The 21,188-nt window shown below is 36.9% G+C and overlaps 1 protein-coding gene across 4 annotated transcripts in view; it reads left to right on the top strand.

The window, feature by feature from the left end:
- Positions 1–21,188, top strand: part of LOC150080669 (mitochondrial import inner membrane translocase subunit TIM44) — a 198,339-nt gene that overhangs the window by 100,491 nt on the left and 76,660 nt on the right. For all 4 annotated transcript variants that reach the window (XR_016547431.1, XM_090381988.1, XM_090381989.1 and 1 more), the window contains exon 9: positions 11,403–11,495. Coding sequence is in view for 3 of the 4 variants with exons in the window: in XM_090381988.1 (XP_090238114.1) it covers positions 11,403–11,495 (93 nt within the window). In the remaining variant the exon portion in view is untranslated. The remainder of the gene's footprint in view (positions 1–11,402; positions 11,496–21,188) is intronic.

Below are 21,188 nucleotides of genomic sequence, written 5' to 3'. Positions count from 1 at the left end.
ATCGATACACTTGAAGAGGAGAAAGAAAACTTTTTACACACTTTAACATTTTTTGCACCAGGTTCTAATTCACGAATAATTTCGCCGACCGGGCTAGCCGAGTGGGTAAAGTACCTGCCCGGCAACCCAAAGGTCGCAGGTTCGATTCCCGCCTCGGGCTTGGATCAAAGTACTGCAAAAAAAAACCTTGGGAGGTGCAATATGGCCACAGAAGCCGATGCGCCAACAACTACCAAATCAAATCAAAAATCAACGAATAATTTCGACTTTTTCGTGAACGAGAGACACTTTCTTTTGTTAGTAGACATGTTTCTGAAGGAAAGGTTTGTTTCTAACTGATTTTACTTTAAAATAATAAAGTGATTTGCATACAAAGTTCTTAGTAGTCTCGAAATGCATACAACGTTCCTAGAACTCTCGAAATACATACAACGTTCCTAGATGTCCCGAAATGCATAACATTCTTAGAAGTCCCAAAACAAATTTATAGTTCAGTGAATACAAGACAATCTGTAAATAGGGTAATGCGACAAGTGGAATGCCAATGCACTATTGCATAGCCCCCGTCCCCAGAGGGCAAGGTCATAAACCAGCCGCTAATCCGATGCAGGTGGTCATAAATCTGAGTCGCCCTCTTCATTTTCATTTATTCCAAAAATTGGGTTTTTCTGACTACCCGAGCAATTAAGAATGTTTGCATAGTTACCAGAATTTGTTCGGTATGTCCATGTAGTACACTCATTATAACAGTGAGCAATTGTATGGGAATACATATAAATTAAAATCATTATGGCTTTTTGCTCATTACAGCCATAATCTCGTTATTTCTGTGCTCGTTTTAACCAAGTTCGACTGTATATGCATACATCTTTGTTCACTTTGAGATGTCTTGCTATTGACATTCTCATCACATCACACCTATTGCATCCCTTGTTTCCCTTTCCCCTCCTATCTTCCATATTTGACTCCATCCTTATTATGATCATTCTTTTTAATATTCTTAATGTTACCTTTGCTACATGTGATACTAATCTTCTTCTGGATATTCCTACATAATTCTGTTAATTCACTTATGTCTACTTCCCTTATTAACCTTATAAACTCCACTGGTACCAATATCAAAACCTACTGCTTTATTTCCCTTCATTTTATTCACTGTTACGATTTATGCACCTTGCTCCTTTATTACTGGTCCTAAGCTATCTTGCCAGACATCAACATGTGATTTGAAACTTGTTTATTTACAAAGTTGAATATTAACACGGAAGATATGTTAGAAGTACCAAAAGAATAATCTTAACTTGAGCACTGTAAAATGTTCTATATCTGAGGACCATTGCTTCAACTTGCAGTATAAGAAAACCAGTAATAAGTCATAAGAGGATGAAAATATATTGAAACGTGTATCATCCAAACCAATTCTGCTATCAGCATAGAGATTAAAGAGAGAGATATATCATTCCACTAACCACTTACTCTACCTTCTGCTACTGCTACCTTCCTTTGAAACTTTTCTTTTTCTCAACTCTGATTTTTCTCTCTACTCAGATTCCATCCTCTTATCTGATAGTTACTGTGAATTATTTTCCTCGTTATCAACATCTAGAACTTAATGAAGTCAGAAGCAGTCTTCATGTATGGTATAAAAGTGTTTTAATTTAGACATCATTAATTGTTTATGGTATGTTCAATTTATACCATTAAATCATGGTATAACTTTGATGCTGACAGCACAGTCAGTTCATTATTATTTTTTTATTTGTGTTCTTTAGCTTCTCCCCACAAACAATTTTATGATGTATACTGATGACATAAAATTTTTTATCAATTCTGGGGAAACATGGAACAGCAGAAAAATGTCAACAAATCAACAGGATATTATTGAGCATGGTGAATTATCTAGAATGTATTGGGGTGCTGCATCTTTTAGGGGTGACTATTAAATAACGAGACTGCACGAGCATCCACTACACACTAAGTGCCACCTGTGAAATAAAGACATGACAGTTGACCATGCATTTTCCCTGGTTATCTGCCAAGTCTTATTCGGACATGCTGATTTGCTTTGCAGTGAAACAAGTTTTCATTATATTGTGTTTTTGTAGTTTGCTGGAAAAATGACAGACAAAACAATCGAACATCGAATCAGCCTCAAATTTTTTAAAAAACTAAAGCAAACATCAACTGAAAGTTATGATTTGTTATGTCAAGTTTATGAAAAGATATTATGTCAAGAGCACGCATGTTTGAATGGCATAAAAGATCTTTAGAAGGAAGAGAGAATGTGGAAGACTTTGGATGACCAGGCTGTCCGGTATCTATGAAAAGTGATAAATGTGGACTGGGTAAGGACATTGATTAGAAGTGATCATCGCTTAAGTATTCAAATGGTTGCATCAGAACTCAATATGAACAAAGAAACGGTTAAACAAATTTTAACTGAAAATTTAGGCACGAGAAAAGTGTGTGCCAAGGTGTTTGTTTGTTGTTTGTTTTTTTAGGAGCATTAGCAACTAAGGCCATATTGCTCCCGGATATGCGGTGGTCATTCCCTGATCTTTCCGCATCCTCCATATTTGGTGGTGACGAGCTCAAAGTGCCAAGGTGGTGCCAAAAATTTTGCATGAAGATCAACGAACGAGAAGACTCAAAGTTTTTGAAAAAAATTGAAGAAGATTCAGTCTTTGTGAATACTGTAATTATTTGCAATGAAAACTGGCTGTTCCAGTATGACCAGAAAATAAAAGACGGTCAGTGCATTGGAAGACAAAACAATCTCCCAGACCAAAAAATGAAAAAACCATGCTATTTGTTTTCTTCGATATTAAAGGAATTATTATGGCTGAATATGGGGTCAGCTACATGGATAGAACGCTTGTTCTATCCATGTTGAAGTTCAGACAAGTCGTGAAAAAATTCAAAGGAAGAGACCTGAATTGTAGTAGGATGGTTGGATGCTCCAGCAGACAATGCACTCTCTCTGTTTGCCAGTTTCTGGCCAAAAACATGCCTGTCTGCATGCCCGCCCGCCATCAGCCCTCTTTCAAAGTCAGTTAACTCACAACGTTTATCCATACTGACATCGAATTACTGTCTACATGAATGCAGTGAATCTATATACCTGCCAAGGAGTGGGTTCGTACACTAGCGAGAGAGGTGACAGTGTAGTATTGCCCAGGAACCAGATATCCCATGAATTCTTTCCTTTCATTATACAACAGTCCCATGCTTCTACTAAATACTTCAAGATATCCCCAATCCTAAATTCTAGGAATAATAAAGATTCTCTATTATTCTCTAGAATCTCTATTATAATAATAGAGATTCTTTTTATTATAATAGAGAATCTCTATTATTTAGGGGTCAGCAACATGGAAGGAACTACAAGCGTTCTATCCATGTTGCTGACCCCTAACCGGGACAAATCGTGCAGATACTGTTTTTTTTTTTTTTTTCTACTCACTGTGTACAAATCTCAATACTGCCTTATCATGGAATATTTGTTCCTACATGGAAATTCATCAAAAACTTCTCATAGTCTTTTAAGACTCATTTCAAAAGAGAGGAGTCAGGTTAATTAATGACCTTCCAAAAATTTAATAAAAAAAAAAAAAAAAAAAAAAAAAATCAATCAGAAATCATAAAATTCAAGTAATAACTAGAATAGGTATAAACAGATGTTTTGCAAGTGGAAAATAACGACAAAAAGCAGCGTTATAAGTAGTCATTGGGAGATAATACCTATTATCGTGCAACCCCCGACGTATTCACACCTGCCACTCAAAAAAAAAAAAAGAGAGAGAGAGAGAAGAAATGTTTACTTTATTTTAGTGTGTCGCATAGATTCTTGTGTTCCGTTGCACCACAAAAAGACAAATTTTGTTTCGTTATTTATGTTAGGGATGTCAATTTTTTTTTATAGTAAATATTTTTTTTTTGTTTAGAAATCACAAAACTGATGGATGAACACAAAAGAGTTGTGTTTTCAGTTAAACAAAAACTTGAAATTATTCCAAGGTTTGAAAATGGTGCATCCGTTAAATCTTTAAAGAACCATTATAATGTTGGTGACCAAACCATATACGACATTGTAAAAAATAAAACGAAGCTATTAGATTTGTTGTTGTTTTAAGTGCAATGGCTACTTAGGCCATATTGCTCTTGCTATTAGATTTAAAATGGACATCGTAAAAAATAAAGGGAAGCATTGTACTGGACACGCGAGTAGTGTGGTAAGTTTTTTTTTTTTTTTTCATTTTTTTATCTATCACCATACTTTTTACGTAGGCTGCTGAACATTTTTTGATACAGTATGTTCCCGACTTACTCAGCTTCGGACATACGTAAATTTTCTTTCACCCTTTTTTTTTTTTTTTTTTTTTAAGATTGTAAAATTTAAAACAAACAAAAAAATAATAATAAGCAATCGATGATGACAATCACAGTATGCACTAATTGAACAAGTGAGTTTAGCATTAGTAGAGGCATACGATGCAAGAAAGCAAGCTTATGCAGCATCAGCCAAAAAAAAAAAAAAAAAAACTGCTCCCATTTCACCCCTTCATTCATTCCAAATACCTGTCCAGCTCAGCCTTAAATTTATTTAGGCTATCAACTTCCACAACAAAAGATGGAAGTCTGTTACACCAATCAATTACCCGCTGGCTAAAGGCAAACTTCCACACATCTATCCTACAACTGTCTTTCCTCAATTTGAATTTATGCCCTCTCAGGTGATTATTCTGAGCAAGAGTAAAAATTCCATCAGCATTGAGCATGCTCAAACCATTTAAAGCTTTATATGCCTCAATCAGATCACCTCGCAGGTGCCTAGTCTCCAGACTCTGTAATCTGCAAAACTTAAGCCTTTCTTCATAAGAGCAACCCTTTGTTCCATTCACTAATCTTGTTGCCCTTCTCTGTACTCATTCCAACAGCTCTACATTCTTCTTAAAATGAGGCCTCCAGACCTGTATACAGTACTCAAGGTGTGGCCTGACCATTGCCTTATACAAGGGGATAATCACCTCCTTATCTCTGGTAGAATAATTCCTGTATATCATTGACAAGACACCATGAGCTACTCTTGCAGACCATCTGCACTGCTCACAAAACTTCATATCTGCCTGCACAATTACCCCCAGGTCTTTTTCATTCTCTACCACTGTCAGTGAAGTACCACAGAGTTGATATGTTACTCTCTGCTTCCCATATGTAGTACAGTCCATTCTGGTTATTTGGGACACATCGGGACTAGTGCATTTTGGCCCGATTAAGCAGCTGCCCCAATTATCTGAAGTTTTGCATAAATAGTTAAAAATACAATGTACCCCTCCTTTACAATTGGTTCACTGTACAATCAAATCACGTTACGACGAACTCAACATAGTAAAGTACCGTTCACTATACGATGTGCAGTAAGCGCCGGTCATGGTGATCACGTTTGTGAATTGAATTTTAATTCTATTAAACAGCGATTCTAATTAGCAAAAATAGGAGGAATATTATCCACAGGCTTTAAAAGTAAAAATATATTAAACACAAATTTACCCTTTATTACCTTTCCAATTAAAAATTAAATGTACGTGAAAATCGGAAGAATATACGTGATAATCGGAATAATTAATACGTACTGTAATATGTACATACTAACTAGTTGACATTTCTGAGCAGGGGTTAAAATTTAAAACAGTAAAAAGATAAGCAATCAATAACAAAGAACATGGCACACACAAATTGCAAATAACACAATACGCGCAAGTGAGAACGCAGTAACGAGTTACAAAGCTTTAAAAATAGGAATGAAGAGAAGATCTGAAAATTAATTTTTTTAAGTGATTGAAGATTTCATGGAAGTGTAAACACATTTCACCATAATGACCCAGAGAATTCTAGCTGTCGGTATTATCGCAAATTCAAGATCGAGTTTACTGTCCGTTTATGATAGATTTCACTAAGAGAAAGGCGCCTCCGTAGCCAGGTGGGAAGGAGCAGCAGTGCATAGCACACGCTTCTTGATTAGACCGGGGTTCGAGCCCATCACCACCAAATACGGAGGATGCGGAAAGGTCAGGGAATGACCACCGCATATCCCGGAGCAACATGGCCTTAGTTGCTAATGCTTCTAAAAACCAAATAACAACAACTAACAGAAAAGCCCAATAAACAGGTGACTGCTAATTTTTTTTATTGTTTTATGGTTGTGACCTCCAGAATTTTGACCGAACCACGTGGTACCATCGGAGACAATCGTAGGGTAATCTCCAGTGCTGCGGTCTCCTGCTCCGATTAAACGGCATGCTGTCCCAATTAAGTGAAGTAAACTCTGGCTATTTTCTCGATTGGTTTCTGTTTTTTAAAATTTGCCTGAAATAAATGGTTGCCCCGATTAACCGGTGGCCCAAATAACCAGAATCCACTGTACTCTACATTTGTCAATGTTAAACTTCATTTACTACCTCTCAGCCCATCTGCTTAACTTTTCTAGATCCTGTTGCAGCAGCTTACTGTCATTAGTGTCCTTAACAACCCTTAACAAACCTTCGTATCGTCTGCAAACTTGGACATTAAGCCTGATATACCATCATCAGTATCATTTATAAATACAGAAAACAACAATGGACCCAACATTGAACCCTAGGGGACTCACCTGATAACATTAGTCCACGAAGAGTAGTGTCCATTGAGTACCACTCTCTGTCTTCTCCCACTCAACCATCCCTTTATCCATAGCAGCAATTTGCCTCCAATGCCACACTGCTCTGCTTTTTTGTGCAGTGCCTCCATTAATTTCCCTGGAACAGAAGTTAAACTAACAGGTCTATAATTACTTGTGTCGCCCTTTGATCCTCCTTTGTGAATTGGGGACACATTTGCACATCTCCAATCCATGGGTACTTCCCCTGAGTCCAAGGAAGCTCTCATAATTATGGCTAAGGGTTTGCTTACTTCCTTTGCTGCCTCCTTTAATATAACTGGATAGATTCCATCCACTCCAGGTGCCTTTTTTTATGTTAATCTTCAACAATTTCTCCTCCACTTTCCTCTCAGTTATTACAAAATCATCTAGCGCACTGCCAGAGTTTAAATCACCCCTGGCATTCCCCTCCCTGAATAACTCCTCATGTGTGAATGTAGATGCAAAATACTCATTTAGTTTTTTAGCCACCTGAGCAGGATCATCAACAGTTGAATCATCAATATCCAGTGGACCAATCTGATTCATCCCTTTCCTTCTAGAGTTTACATAAGTAAAGAACTCTTTGCTGTTTTTCTTTGCATCCTTTGCCAAAGATTTCTCATAATCTGCCTTTGCCTGCCTAATCTCCTTTGTGACTTGGTTGCAGACCATCTTATATCTATCATAGGCTTCCATGTCGCCCATTAATTTATATGTATCCCATACATTTTTCTCCTCTGCCATATGTCTCATCAGTTCATCTATCTATTTAGGCCTAAACCTTGAACAATATTTCTGAGTTGGTATGCAAAGTCCTAGTACCTTCCAAGATTAATTATTTGAATGCCTCTCATTTTGAATTTGCTGTTGGTAACATCATCAGTTGGTCCCAATGTATAGAATTTAAATACTGTCTCAGACCACTGTAGTCGCCTTTACAAAAGCAAAAACCCTTCCCTTTACCCCTGATGGTAGTTACCTCTTTCAGTAAATCCCACTTCAGCACACTGTGATCACTGTTACGTAGTGGTTCCTTTATCTGCAATTCTTAATGCATGAAGAATCACTACTGATAATCAGATAAAGGGTGTTACTCCCTCTAGTTGCCTCCCAAAAATACTGATGTAGAAAACAATCAACCAATAAATCCACAAAAGCCTTGCTAGTGTGTGAGTGACCAACCCACAAATTCCAATCAATATCTGGGAAATTAAAATCCCCCATTATAAGACTCTCTGATTTACTGGCCCACTCTATTTCCCTGTACAGTTTTTTATTATACTCATCAGAGTCATTGGGCTTATAATACACTCCTACTCTCAGTTTTGATCTCCCAGTGCTTATTATGTCACACCAAACTGACTCAACACTGCATTGTCCATCGATGTTGACTGGCTGCACTTCCTTGGATTTTATGTGTTTCTTAACTAATAGCATAATCCCTCCTCCCTTCCTATCCCGTCTATCCTTCCTGTACACATTGTATTCCTCAAATTCCAGTTTTGTATTCCTTATATCTGTGTGACACCACGTCTCTGATATCCCAACAATATCTGCCTTCGATGTTTTCACCAACACCTCAAATTCATCAAATTTATTTACCAAACTCCTAGCATTGGTATATACGCAAGTATACATGCACCTGTTCCTATTCTTAGCTACCCCAACACAACCGATGTGTTTACTTGTACCCCAATGACTCTCACCTGTCTCTGAAATACCCTGCATCTTGTTTTCCAGGCTGCTGCTCATTCCAATAGAAGCAGTGCAAGAATCACTTTCACCTCTGCCAGCGGCTATTGTTAATCTATTAGTCCTTGTATCCCCCCCCAAGCTAGCAGTTTTCCGACCTACCTAACACTGCCTCGATAGCATCAGGAAATATTCTTGCACCCTTTCTATTTAAGTGTATCCCATCCCTGTAGAAGCAGTCCCTGCTGTTACTCCGAGATACGGAGTAACAAGCAAAAAAATAGGAAAGAAGAGAAAATTCTTAAAATTTATGTTTTTTTATATGACTGAAGATTTCAGTGAAGAGGACATTTCACCATAATAACGTAAAATCCTACAGAATTCCAGCTATCTATCATCGCAAATGCAATAAGATTATTTTCGCAAGATTATTTAATGAAAAAACTTTCAAGCCTACAGGCCAGTAAGGCTCCTGGAGTTGATGGAATATACCCTATAATCTTAAGGGAGGCGTCAAGTCAGTGCATTGAACCATTGGGGCTAATTATACGAGCATCACTAGACTCCGGGTAGATTCTGTTGGATTGGAAAAGTGCCAATGTATCTCCCGTACATAAGGGTAGTTCTAAAAGTGAAGTGGAAAATTATCGACCTGTCAGTCTGACTTCAGTGGTAGGGAAAATCATGGAGGCAATGATCAAGGGTGGAATTCAGGATCATTTGGATAGAATTGAAATTCTCAAGATACTCAGCATGGTTTTGTAAAAGGAAAATCATGTTTAACAAATCTGGTTCGCTATTTTTAAAGGATCACTGATGAGCTGGATTTAGGGAATAATTTCAACATTGTTTATTTAGATTTCAGCAAAGCTTTTGACTCAGTCCCATATGAGCAGTTGCTTTATAAGTTGGAACAGGTTGGAATCACTGTGAAAATCCTTACATGAATATCAGGATGGCTTCAGGGCAGGAGGTAGAGGGTTGTGATAAATGGCTATTCATCAGATTTGGTCGATTTAAGAAGTGGGGTTCTCCAAGGATCAGTATTAGGACCACTGTTTGTTTTAATTTTCATAAACATCATCAATGAAGGGATAGAGGGCATGATGTCTAAATTTGCAGATTTTAAAATTGGTAGAGTAGTTAATGATCACTGTCAAGCTGAGCTTTTTCAGACTGAACTAGATAGACTTCAGGAATGGTCAGAAAAATGGCATACCTGCCATTTTTCTGACCATTGTTGGATTAACAACAAAGTGTATGGTATTACACCTGGGAAACAGTAATCCCAAAATAACTTATTCACTTGGTGGAGTTCAACTAAGCCCAGTACTGGAGGAAAGGGATTTGTGAGCTTCTTGAAAGGGTGCAAAGACGGGTAACTCGCCTGGTGAGATCGGCAAAAGGGCGTCCTTATGAAGAAAGACTTTGAATACGTGGGTTGCAGAGTTTGGAAACTAGACACCTTAGAGGAGATTTGATTGAAGTGTTAAGGCTCTGTGAGGCATCATTAAAATGAACGAGGATGAAATTTTCAAGATTATAAATGATGCTATAACTGGGGGACATAAATTCAAATTATGGGAGAGGGAGGTGTTTAGATTGGAAGTTTTATTTTAGCCAGCGAGTTATAAATTACTGGAATAAGTTGCCTACATTTGTGGTAGAGGCTGACAGTTTGGGGAAATTCAAAGGTCATCTGGATAGTACCTTTGGGTGAGGGAAACGCATAGGATGATAAGTTTAATTTCCTTTTCTTTTATTAATTATTAGCTTTTTTTTTTTTTTGGCTGGTGCAGCATAAGCCATAGGCTTTCTTGCACCATGCGACCATTACTAAGACTAAGATCGAGTTTACCTGTTTATAATTAGATGCACTAACATAAAAGACCAATAAACTAGAAAGTGCAAATTGTTTTATTGTTTTTATGGTAGGCCTCCAGAAATGTGCTTTAGTAAAATGTGAGCTCATGTGGAGTGATAATAGTGAGTTTTTGCCTTAATCCTGTGAAGTTCTTTACAGAAAATTTCATTTCGATCGTTATCATGGTGCCGACTGAGAGAATAAGTGACAGCGGTACTAGTAAATCTACCAAGAAAAGGAAAGCGATCGATTTGGATCAGAAAATTAAAATAAATAAAGATGTATGAAAATGGTCAAACATTAAATAAAGTAACATGCCAAATTCAGAGTTGTCAATAATAATATAGTAGTAATATGTTATTAGTCGTGCCCGAGTTATGTAAAAGTCCACTTACATAAGTAGTCCTGAATGTATCTCTTACGTATGTCGGAGACTTCTGTATTTTTGGATTAACCGGAAAATCGATTCTCCGAGATTATTTTTTTTACCATCTTTCCCAGAAAATCACGAGTCTACTCTATTTTCCAAAAATTACAGTCTATGAGAATTCAAATTGAATGTCAACAAGTATCTTCTGGTTTTGCAACCTGTGCATGGCATGGAATACTATAGGTTTTTTTGTGTTTGGGATTTTCAAAAAAAAAAGCAAACATTTGGGAATTTTCACAGTGGCAGATGTTCCACAATCAAGTTGTCAGTGTAGTTCAACTTTCTTGGTGTTATTTTTTTATTTTTTTTTTTATTTATTTTTTTTTTTTGAATAGGTATTGGTGTAAATAGAATTTCCATTATTTTGGTCAGCAGTTACATTTTATCATTGCAGAATTCCATAATGCTCTGTTTCCTTGTGCAGGTACTGGCTCTTGCTTTCCATTTTTTTTTTCTTTTTTCCTTTCATAGTTTTGTGGTTTTGCTTAAATTTGTTTATATTAATTAATGGTTACAAATAACAAATAGCATTTAGCTTCTCAAGTATCACTTGTTGCAGTCTGTATAAAAGCATTTTAATTTAGAATAGTTAAACAACTTTAATAATCATCTTAATATCTTACCTTTTGTGCAATAATTTTTATTTGCTGCAATATTTAATTAAAAATATTCTTTATAGAATATTTTATGCTGTATTTGTATTTAATATGTTCCAATTAATGTATTTGATTAAATAGAAATTTTTGACTGGAAAATTAAATATGATGAAAGTGAAAATCCAATAGTTCGAGCTTCAAGATTAGTGACTGACAAGGTATCAGATATTATAGGTAAGTACTTAAGGTAATTAACTGCATATTTATTTAAAATGAATTACATATACCAGAAGGCCTTGTTGTTCATCATAGTTACGTTCCTAGAACTGTGATGAACAATGGGACCAATGAACTTCCATATGTGTTGTCTTGCATATGACACATATTGCATGAAAGATATGTTAAAAAAAAACAGTGTGCATAAAGTGCACAGATGTTCTTTAAATAACATTTATAAACAAAAAAGTCACTGATTTATTTCAGCAAGGATACTGCAGAAATAAATCAGTGATATTGATTTATTTCTGCTGCCATATTTTTTTGTGAAGAAAGAACTAATTTTCGTTTTTTTATTATTTTGTATTTTTTCTCCTTAAAGTTCTTTGTTACAGCAAATTGCATATAAAGCAATCAAACCATTCATGGCTAGCATTAAAAGCTTCTTCATTTGAACATTTAGCAAATTCTTGCTTTACATACAAATGTAAACTTGGTACCTTTTGCATAATTATCCTCTTATATACGTTGTTGATTCATATACTTAAAAATCAAGATGGCTAAAAGTTTTCCATTCTCTCCATAATATTACTTCTTGTTATTTGGTGGCATCCATGAAAGTAACATTTTATGCAACACTTCTAAATATCTCTGCTTTCCCCCCTCCCAGATTACATCAAAGTTGACAGTATAGATAAATCTGCATTGTCCATTGGCTTCAAACCTGTGAATAATGCTAAAGTTTTGTTCCAACTGAGTCATGTTTTTAGCTTTTTTGAATACTTTCTTGAATTTATATAAATAAAAGTAACATTGACCAGTGGACCTATTCAATACTATGAGAAACCCAGACCACACCTTCTGGGCTGCAGGCTTTTTTATTAAAATTAATGGCATGTAACTGTCTAGGTGTTTGCAGAAACACTTATAGGTTTCCCTATGTGCATTGGTTTCTGTTGGCATTTTATGCCTACAAGGAAATTTCTTTGAATCAGTGTCACCTCTGGACTCCCATTTCTTAAGCATTACCAATTGTCAACTTGGAAATGTTTAATTCCTGTGCAATGGCATGCACAAACATTTTCCCCACATGACATCCAACTGTCATTCTGTGGTAATCAACAATCACCTTTATAGGCCAAAATAGAGACAGCCTGAAAAGCAAGGTGTTGGGGATTTCAAAGCCAACTTGAAGTTTTCATGGAACATGCAAATACCTCAACTGTGTTTAGGGTAACTGAGAATAAGAACAGGTATGATATACTTGCATATGAATTAATGCTAGAAGTAAAAGAGCTCAACTCAGTAAATAAATTATTGAATTTGAAGTACTGGTTAAGTCATCAAATACAGACATTGTAGAGATTTTGGTGACAATTGTATCACTCATATGTGATGCAGAATTTAAATATGGGAAGTATAATGTGTACAGAAAAGAGAGGTGGCACAGGAGGGGAGGGGCAGTTATACCCTTAGTTAAGAAGAATGCAAAGTCTGAGATAGTGATGTTGAGTTAATTTGAGTTAGTGTGACATAAGCACTAGGAAAAACAAAAATAAGAGTGGGAGTGTATTATATGCCTAATGACTGTGATGAGAATATTGAATAACTGTACAGAGAAATAGAGTGCACCTGTAAATCAGAGCGTTTTATAAAGAGGGAGTTTTTTAAGTTTCCAGATATTGGCTGGAACTTGCGGATTGGTCACTCATGTGCTAGCAAGACTTTGGGGAGTTTAAGTAGTGGTATGTGATGCAAGAAAGCAAGTGAATGAGCTTAGGCAGCATCAACCAAAAAAAAAAAAAAAAAAAATTTACACAACCATTCCCTCCAAATGTTTGTCCAGTTCCTCCTTAAATTTATTTAACCTATCAACTTCCACAACAACAGATGGAAGATTGTTCCAGCAATTAACCACCTGCTGGCTAAAGGCAAATTTCCGCACATCTATTCTACATGTCTTTCCTTAATTTGAATTTATGCCCCCTTAGGTTCGTAATCTGAACAAGTGGAAGAATCCCATCAGAATTCAGTGTGCTCAACCCATTCAAGGCCTTATACACCTCAATCAGATCACCGCGCAGGTGCCTAGTCTCTAGCCATTGCAATTTGCAGAACTTAAGCCTCTCTTGGTAAGAGGATCCCTTCATTCCTCTCACCAATCTTGTTGCCCTTCTCTGTACACGCTCAAGCAAATCTATATCCTTCCTAAAAATGAGGTCTCCAGACCTGTACGCAGTACTCAAGGCGTGGCCTGACCATTGCCTTATACAGAGGGACAATCACCTCCTTTTTCCTTCTAGCAAAATTCCTATATATCATTGACAAAACCCCATGACCTGCCCTGGCAGCCTGTCTGCATTGCCCAGAAAACTTCATATCTGACTGCACAATTACTCCCAGGTCTTTTTCATTTTCTACCACCTTAAGTGTGGTACTACACTTAAGGTGGTACTACTACTTTAGTTTCCAGATATTGGCTGGAACTCGTGGATTAGTCACTCATGTGCTAGCAAGATTTTGGGGATTTATTGGATGACTTTTCCACAGTAGATTGTTAGAGAGGCAACAAGAGAAAGTGGTACTCTTATTATTAACTCTTATTATTATTAGTACTCTTATTATTATTATTATTATTATTAGCATGCATTTTTTCACACATTAACACGTTCACACATTTTCACAATAAAAGAACCACTAGGTGATCGCAATGTATTGATGTGGAATTTACCTAAAGATATAACTACCATCATGGGTAAAAGGAAGAGCTTTTGCTTTCATATGATGACCAACTGATGATGTTACCAACTGCAAAATTTAAATGGGCAATATTCAGAGAAGTAATCATAGAAGCTACCAGGCTTTTTATACTAACTAAGAATACTGTTCAGGGCTTAGTTCTAAATGGATATAGATAAACTAATGAGATTTGTAGCAGAGAAGAAAAAAGCATGGGATGCATATAAATTATCAGTTATATACAGAAGCCTATGATAGATATAAACTAGTCTGCAATCAAATCACAAAGGAGATTAGGCAAGCTAAGGTAGATCATGAGAAATCTCTGAGGAAGAATGTAAGGAAAGACTTTACTAAATTAACAGTAGAAGGAGGGGATTGAATCAAATTGGTCAACTTGATGATATCGATGCTTTAATTATTGATGGTCCTGGCGAGGTTGCTGACAAACTGATTAGGTGTTTTGCATCAACGTTTAAACATGAGGAATTATTTAGGGAAGGGGATGCCACAAATTTATCTTACTTCACTAATAGTAATAGTATTTTCCGTATAGTGCAAGGAAGCCACAGATATATTATATATATCTGTGGCTTTCTTGCAGTTATATAAGGTAAACAAACCCTTAGCCATAATTATCAGAAAAATTTTGGATTCAAAGGAGGTCCTACACTAGAGATGTATGAATGTAACCTCCAATTCACAAAGCGAGATCAAAAGGTGATGTGACTTTTTTTTTTTTTTTAATGAAAATCCAATATATCATCATCATCATCAGCCATTTTCAATCCACTGCAGCATGAAGGCCTCTCCAGCAACTTTCCAGTTCCGTCTGTTTTGTGCAATGGCCATCCATTTACTACCCACAAACTCATGAATTTCATCTATCCATCTCTGCCGTTGTTTTCCAGGTTTTCTTCTAGCTCCTCTTGGGTACCATTCTGTTATTTTCTTAGTCCATCTGTCATCATGTCTTCGAACAATGTATCCTGCCCAAGACCATTTTAGTTCTTTAGTTTTGATAAGAATGTCCTTTACTTGAGTTTGCTGCTTAATCCATGTGTGTCTCTTATCTAACAGTCTGATTCCCAATATAATTCATTCCATTCTTCACTGTGTAGTTCTCAGCTTCTCTTCCATTCTTTTGGTGAGTGCCCAAGTTTCACTTCCATAAGTCATAGTAGGGAGTATACATTGGTTCATTATTTTACGTTTCAGACAAACTGGGATATTGCACTTCAGTATGTGACTATATTTCCTGAATGCTATCCATCCAAAATTTATTCTTCTCTTGACTTCCAGCCATTTATCATTATTACAGTTAATAACTTGTCCCAGATAAGCATATGACTCCACTTTTTCAATTACTGCTCCTTCAGTCATTATGTCCTTTTCTGTGGCATACTTGTTCATCATTACTTTTGTTTTAGCCATATTCATCTTTAGTCCAAAATCCTTACTAACTGTGCATAATTGATTAAGATTTTCCTCTAATTCTTTGGGATCATGGCTTATGACCCAAATATCAACTGCAAATTGTAAATGGTTTAGGTACTCTCCATTCACATTGACTCCTTTCTGCGACCAGTCTAATCTTCTGAAAGCTTCCTCAAGGGCAGCAGTAAACAGCTTCGGAGATATTGTCTCCTTGTCGAACTTTTTTCTCGATTTTAAATTTCCTACTGTCTTTGTTTAGTCTAATAAAGGAGGTAGCGTTCTCATTTATTTTCTTCAAAATCATAATATAGTAGGTATCTGTGCCTTGGCTTTCCAGTGCCCAACACATTGCCTTTCCTGTGCCCGAAACATTGCTGTATAGAGTCAAATGCCTTTTCATAATCCACAAATGCCAAGCAACTTTCCAGTTCCTTCTGTTTTGTACAATGGCCATCCATTTTACTACCTATGAACTCGTGAAATTCATCTGTCCATCTCCGCCGTTGTCTTCCAGGTTTTATTTTAGCTCCTCTTGGGTACCACTCTGTTATTTCCTTAGTCCATCTGTCATCATGTCTTCAAGCTATATATCCTGCCCAAGACTATTTCAGTTCTTTAGTTTTGATAAGAATGCTCTTTATTTGTGTTTGCTGCCCAATCCACGTGTGTCTCTTCTTATATAACAGTTTGATTCCCAATATAATTCGTTCCATTCTTTGCTGTGTAGTTTTCGGCTTCTCTTCCATTCTTTTGGTGAGTGCCCAAGTTTCATTTCCATAAGTCATGGCGGGGTGCATACATTGGTTCATTATTTTACGTTTCAGAAAAATTGGGATATTGCTCCTCAGTATGTGACTGTATTTCTTGAATGCAATCCATCCAAAATTTATTCTTCTCTTGACTTCCAGCCATTTATCATTGTTACAGCTAATGACTTGTCCCAGATAGTATATGAATCCACTTTTTCAATTACTGTTCTTTCACTGATTATATCCCTTTCTGCGGCATACTTGTTCATCATTACTTTTCTTTTAGCCATATTCATCTTTAGTCTGAAATCCTTAATAATTCTGCATAACTGATTAAGATTCTCCTCTAATTCTTTGGGATCAAATGTCGAACTCCTTTCTCAATTTTAAATTTGCTACTGTCTTTGTCTAGTCTAATAAAAGACATAGTGTTCACAATATTTTCTTCAAAATCATAATATACGGGGTATCTATGCCTTGTCTTTCCAGTGCCCGAAACATTGCCTTATGCTGTATGGAGTCAAATGTCTTTTCATAATGCAAGGCATAACAGTGTTTTATATTCATTTACTTTCTCCATTAGCTGTGATATTACGTGAAGGTGATCCATAGTTGAGAATCCTGTCCTAAAGCCAGCTTGCTCTTTTGGTTGAATCTCATCAGGTATTCTTTCTAATCTGTTAGTAATGACCCTTGTGAATAACTTGAAGATATGGGATAACAAGCTAATTGGTCTATAATTTCCAATTTCTGATTTATCTCCTTTCTTATGCAGCAAAACTATGATTGCATTACACCTTTTCACTTCATTTTGTGAAGAGTCTTGCCAGTTTTTATGTCATGTCTCTTCCTCCCCATTTTAACAACTCTACAGTAACTTCATCCCCCCCCAGGACTTTCTGATTCATAATTTTTTTTCAACGCATGTTCTACCTCATCAGGAAGAATATTGGGTATGTCGTATGTGTTGCTAATTTGCGATCCATCTTCCCCACTGCTGGCATCATTCCTTCGCTCCTTGTATAATTCTCTATAGTAGTCTTCTGCTATTTGAATTATGTCTTCTCTGCTATTTATAAGTACACCATCGCTATTCTTCAGTTTCAGTATTATTTGTCTTTCTGTATTACAGCTCATGGCTGCTGATTTAAGTCCTTTGTTTTCCCTTAATGCTTGTTCTATTTTTCCTGGGTTAAATCTTCTTATGTCCTCTCTGAGTCCCTTTCTAATGGCTTTGCATACCTCAGTATACTCAATTTTCTCCTTGTCAGTGTTTATCTTGCTCTTTCATTTGTCGCCTTCGGTTCATCATAACAAGTGTTTCTTGACTAATTTTTTCTTCTTTGGATTTCTTTTTCCCTATAGGTTTCTTGGGCTTTATCACTTTCAGAAAGTTGTAATATTCCTCGTCGATATCTTGGTCCTGAGCAGTCTGCAGAAGCTCAAAACTTGTTCTTAAGTTCCAGTACATACTGCTTTTTCTCCTCTTCTGTTATGTCAAAGACCTTTGTGTTATTTACTCAAGTCAGTTTTTTTCCTTTCCTATATCTATATCAAGTGTACATCTTACCATTCTGTGATCACTTTCAACATTTACCTCATTCAGGACGGTAACATCATTCACAATATAACTTCTGTTAGTGAGCATGAAGTCGATTTCATTAGTTGTTAATCCATTTGGACGCTTCCATGTCCACTTTCTGTTCACCCTTTTCTTGAAAAAAGTGTTCATTACTGACAATCCTTGAGATTCTGCAAATTCCACAAGTCTTTCACCTCCTTCATTTCTTTCACCAATTCCAAAATTTTCTATAATTCCCCTTTCTGCACTGTTTTGTCTTTTTCCAACCTTAGCATTGAAGTCCGCCATAATAATAGTGTAGTGGGTTTTCTGCTCATCTAGATGACTCAATTTCAGTGTACAATTCTTCAACCTCTTCATCATCATGGCTCGATGTTGGTGCATAAATCATTATAACCTTTAGTTTGTACCTCTTAGAAATCCTGAGTATTAGTCTTTACACCCTTGGTGATGTACTTTTGAATTCCTTATCGACCAGAAACCCAACTCCACCTTCACTCCTTTCACTGTTTCTATTGGTGTACAGCAGATTTCCACCTGATAAACTTATAAGTGATTCATTTCTTCTTGTTTCAGCCAAACCGATGATATTCCAATTCACATTTTCTAATTCCTTTTCCAGCTCTAATATCCTGTCTTCACCGATGAGCAATCTTATGTTGTAACAGGCCAAGTTCAGTTTCCATGCATGGCAGCCTGGTTGTAACCAGAGATTCTTAGCATCCTCTGCTTCCACTCTGATCCTCTCGCTGCCGTAAGAGGGGGAGGGAAAGTCGCTGGGAACTGAGGGCCATTTGTTTCGTCGTGCTGTCATATGCTGGAGGGTTTGGGCTTTTCCTCTTCACGCTGACCATGCGTCTTGAAGAGAATCACTCTAGACGTTCGTTGCCACCTAAGTGATGTAACGGGGCTTACCATCGAGAAGGTGTGCATGAGTGGATTTTAGGGAGGCATAGGATAGAAAGATATTGGATCCATCAGTGTTTTAGACTGTGTGATAACACACAATACCTGTTCCCCTCTAAGCCCCTATATATGAAAGGTATCAAAACCTATAGTACTTAATACCGTGCATTTGTTGAAGAAGGGGGGGGGGATGCCAGAAACTTTGCTCTGGAGACTAAACTTGGTTTTTACCACTTCAAGCCTCCAATAAGCAAAGTGATGGTGTTGTGCCGGTTGATGAGAGTTGTCTTACAGAGTTGTTAACTTAACTTCTGTTCCTGGGAAAACAATGGAGTCACTGCTTAAAGACATAACGCAGGATCATCTAAAAAGGTGTGCAGTTATATTGCAGTCGCAACATGTATTTGTTAAGGGACATTCTTGTCTGTCCAGTATGATTGGATACTGGGATGCAGTAACAGAGGAACTGGATACAAAAAATAAATTTGATATCATAACCTTCAATTTAGGAAACCTTTTAATACTGTCTCACATAAAAGACTGCTGTACAAATTGGAAAGTGTGGCATTAAGGACAAGTTACTGCTATGTATAAATGGGTAACTGAGTAGGAGAAGACACAGTAGTTATCAATGGAAACTGCTCTTCATAGACTAATGTTATTAGTGAGGTCCCCCAGGTTTCAGTGTTGAGCCCATTGTTGGTTTCTATATTTATTAATGATATTGATGATTTTATATCAGGCATAATGTCTAAGTTTGCAAAGGTTGGCACTGTTGTTAATCGCAATAATCAAGGTAACATACTGAACAAGATTAAAAAAAATTAGGTAGATGGGCTGGAAAATGTCAATTAAAGTTTAACATTGACAAATGCAAGGTACTGCATATGTAGCAGTAATCCCAGATGAACATACCAATTGTGTGGTGCTACTTATTGTCAGATATTGTGCAGTCAAATATGAAGTTCTCTGAGCAGTGCACCAGATCACATGGAGATCTCTGTTTGTCAATGATATACAGGAATTGTTATCAGGGATAAGGAGGTGATTATTCCATTGTATAAATCAATGGAATTGATTGTGTAATCTGCCAGGGTGGCTGAATGGTTAAGGTGCCAGACCTTGCCAAGGTAAATGGCCTTAAGGGTTAATAGTTGATATAGTCATATGGATGTTATATGATAATATAAAGTTGACTATGGATGTTATATGACAATGATGTGCATATGGTATTAAAGTTATGAAAAAGTTTGGACTTGGAAAAATGGTTAGGCTACATCTTGGGTACTGCATAAAGATCGGGAAGTCTCATTTTAAGAAGGATGTAGATCAGCCAGAATGGGTGCACACGAGACCAATCAGATTGATGAGGGAAACGAGGGTGCTCTTACCATGAAAAGCTTCATTTCTACAAATTGTAACATCTGGAGACCAGACACCTGTGAGATGATCTGTTTAAGACTTAAAATGGTTTGAGCAAACTCAGTGCTGATGCCATTCTTTCTCTTTCTCAGACTACACACATGTGGTGACATAAAATCAAATTTGAAGATGGATGGTTGCAGGACAGATGTGTGGAAGCTCAACGACAGAGCTCACTCCTGTGCATCAGGCAAAACTTGCAATCTCCAATGCAGAATGCGCTGGTCCCAAAGGAACTAATTATTGTTGGTACTAAACTAATTATTGTTGCTATTAAAGGAACTAACTATTGACTCTATTGTCAGGGAGACAGGGAATATACTATGCAAGAAGGATAGGTGGAACAGGACCAGGGTATGTCTGCCAGGGGCAAAAGTTGATGATGTTGTAGAGCAGATATCATCTGTTAAGGACACAAAAGGTGATATTGTACACATTGGAACTAATGGCATTAAGAGTAAGAGATCTACAGATTTACTCAACGAGTACAGGTCAATGTTGAAAAAAAAATTGAGTTAGGGTTGAATGTGAAAGTGTGTGCAATTCTGCCCAGACACGATAGGAGGGAGTATATTTGGTGGTTGTATCATGTTTGGGGTCTACATAAAAAAAAAAATATATATATATATATATATGATGAGAGCCTTGTCGATCGATTCAGCCGTGGAGAGATTGTGCAAGGCTCAAGGGGTAGAATTTTTTTCAGCCTGGTCTGTGCTTGTTGACAGGAGAGACTGCTTCTACAGGGATGGGGTATGCTTAAATACAAAGGGTGCAAAAATATTTGCTGATGCTATCGAGGCAGTGTTAGGTGGGTCGGAAAACTGCTAGCTTGGGGGGCTAAACAGACTAAAAGGTTAACAGTGGCTGCAGGTA

This window comes from Mastigoproctus giganteus, chromosome 9 (genome assembly GCF_048544385.1).
Source record: "Mastigoproctus giganteus isolate SK-2022 chromosome 9, ASM4854438v1, whole genome shotgun sequence".
NCBI classification, from domain to species: Eukaryota; Metazoa; Arthropoda; class Arachnida; order Uropygi; family Thelyphonidae; genus Mastigoproctus; species Mastigoproctus giganteus.
The sequence above is the reverse complement of the archived record's forward strand: the minus strand, read 5'-3'. Positions and strand labels throughout refer to the sequence as shown.